The 2,571-nt window shown below is 65.3% G+C and overlaps 1 protein-coding gene across 1 annotated transcript in view; it reads right to left on the bottom strand.

Moving 5' to 3' along the window:
• The window catches only part of LOC111141735 (jagged 1), a 35,485-nt gene extending 33,545 nt beyond the window's left edge, over positions 1-1,940 (bottom strand). Inside the window, 2 exon segments of the mRNA XM_022494525.1 lie at positions 1,097-1,402; positions 1,826-1,940. Coding sequence (XP_022350233.1) covers positions 1,097-1,402; positions 1,826-1,906 — 387 coding nt within the window. The 5' untranslated portion in view covers positions 1,907-1,940.
• Between the last annotated feature and the right edge of the window lie 631 nt (positions 1,941-2,571).

Below are 2,571 nucleotides of genomic sequence, written 5' to 3' on the forward strand. Positions count from 1 at the left end.
CCCCCCCCCCCCCCCCCCCCCCCCCCCCCCCCCCACCGCCCACCCTCGCAGCACCGGCTGGGCCAAGCCCCAGTCCTGGCGACGAGCCACGCCTCCTGGACAGCAGGAGCGGAGCAGAAGGCACCAGCCTTTTCCCCTTTCCTCCCCTTCTGCAATCACACTCATCTTCCTTCTACCCAGTTTGGGATGTTGCAAGGGCCTCGTTGCAGGGTTGGTCAGCCGGGCCCGGGCCCTCGAGCGGCACCCGGGGCGGGGGTCCACGCACTTGCACGCTCAGCAGCCGCCTCTAGCGGGCCGCCCCTTCCAGGCCTTGACACGCCCCCGGAGGCGAGCGGGGGCCGGGCGCCCGCCGGACGAGGGCGCACCCCCGCCCTTCCCGGGGAAGTTTGCAAACACAGCTGGTTCCAGAGCCCGGGAACCGCTGGAAGTGAGGCCATAAGGGCTACACCGCGCGGGGGCGAGGGCAGGAAGGGGCCGGCAGGGGGCGGAGGCTCTCGGGCTCCCAGCTCCAGCCAAGGCCCAGAGACACCCCCCCCCCCCACCGCCGCCCCCGCGTCCTTACATCCAGCCCGGAGCGCGTCCCCGCACGCCCCACAATCTTCCCGGGAGCAGCGGGAAACAGGCTCCCCCACACCCTCCAGGAAAGACACACCCGCCCTCCAGGCGGCTCACGAGAAAAGGGAGGGTGCCGACTTGTACTACGTTCGAAGGCCAAAGCTGCGCCGCGTTGCCTTCCACGGCGCATTGGGTTTAATTGGTTAAGCGAAGACCTTCTGTAATGACTCCCAGCTCGGGTTGGGGTGGTCACTCTAGGGCCTCCATATTGCAAGTTTAAACCGGCCTTCCTGGGAGCTCTGCCCCCACAAACCCCTGTGGGCTTCCCACTTTTGTGCGCTTAGCAAAAAGCCTGGAAGACGGGGCCTGAGATCTAACCCTTGAGTCTCGGCTGCATAACACCCCACACCGCAAGACTTTTCCAGTTAGCGCGGAGTTTCAAGCCAAGGCCCTTTAAATCCCTCTCGCAAGAGAGAGAGAGGGACTTGGCAGGCGCGGGTGCGGACCGCGGCGGGCCTCCCTCACCGCGTCGCTCACTCACCGGCCAGGCGAAACTGAAAGGCAGCACGATGCGGTTGCGTTCATTGCCACGACTGGCCTTGAGATTGAAGGTGTTGCCCCCGATGACAGGAGTGGAGCCCGAGCCGAAGCTGCAGGGCCCCCCGGCCGTGACGCGGGACTGGTACTCCTTGAGGCACACTTTGAAGTACGTGTCACACTCGTCGTGGGAGCACTTGCGGTCCCCCGGGTTCCGGACTCCGCCGCAGCAGTTCCCGTTCTGCAGCTCCCCGTTCACGTTCTGCATAGACAGGATCTCCAACTCGAACTGGCCCGAGGCCCCGCACACCTGCCGGCGAGGGAGGGAGCGAGGTCAGCGCAGGGGAAAGTTGTTTTCTTCGAGGGTGGAAGCAGCGACTCCCTCCCCGCCCGCCCCGACGAGCCCTCAACGCCAAGTGAAAATAATTTTGCAAAACTCAGTGCAAAGACTCAACGTGATTTCCCGGGCATGAAATGCACGAGTGCAGGAGAAATCTGACGACTGTCCCGGGGGAGAAGAGCGGAGAGAACGCAGCCCCCTTGCCCCACCTGGGGGGCTTAGGAGGTCCGGGGCTTCCCCAGCCTAGGTGGAGCCTCCCGGGCGCAGGACCCAGCCGGGGAGCCGGGCGCCCGAGGGCTCCCAAGCCCGCTCTAGGCGCTCAACCGCAGGCGTCTAGGGAGCTGCGAGGGAAAGGAGAGGGCGAGCCGGGAGGGAGGCCCGGCGGGCTCCTACCTTAGCTCGCAGGGCGCAGAGCAGGACTAGCAGGAGGCTCAGGGGGCGCCCGGGCCGGCCGCGCGTCCGTGGGGACCGCATCGCTGCGCCGCGCGCCGCAGGCACTCGGGACGACGCCGCCGCCGCTGCTGCTCGCGCTGGTTCTCCGGCCGGTGCTGCTGCCGGTGCTGCAGTCGCCGCTGCCCCTGCGGCCGCCGCGTCCCGGCTCTAATATACTCCGCCGATTGGAGCATGCACGACTGGAAAACAACACCACTTTTCAAAAGCCCTTTCAAGAGCGGCGCGTTCCAGAAGGCAAAGGGCCCGGCCTCCTTTTATTATTCTGATCGCTTCTTTGAGGCGCTCCCCCTCCTCTTCCACCTCCCGGCTTTCTTTCCTTCTCTCGCGCTCCCCTTCTTTTATTATTATGATTATGCGCAGCCTTTTATTCCCTTTCAGATCAGCTGCTTAGAAAGAAGAGAGGGAGGGGAAGGGAAAAAAAAAAAAAACCGAGCCCAGCTCACGGGCCGGCCGCACGTAACACAATGACGCGTGCCCGCCCGGCTCTCGGCGAGGGACTCGGAGAGCCCGTCTGGGAGCAGCGGCCCGGGCTGGCCACCTCTACCCAGCGCGCGGAGCAGGCGCATGCGCGCTTATTAATATTCATGAGGGGGCGTGTTGTAGCGCGACACGCCCATTCCCTCTGGTTGATGGGGAGGGGGAGTACTGGGAGGAACTTGGAAAGGGCTGGGGGCTCAGGGACTCGT

Source organism: Enhydra lutris, unplaced genomic scaffold (assembly GCF_002288905.1).
Source record: "Enhydra lutris kenyoni isolate GAN:26980312 unplaced genomic scaffold, ASM228890v2 scaffoldscaffold6, whole genome shotgun sequence".
NCBI lineage: Eukaryota > Metazoa > Chordata > Mammalia > Carnivora > Mustelidae > Enhydra > Enhydra lutris.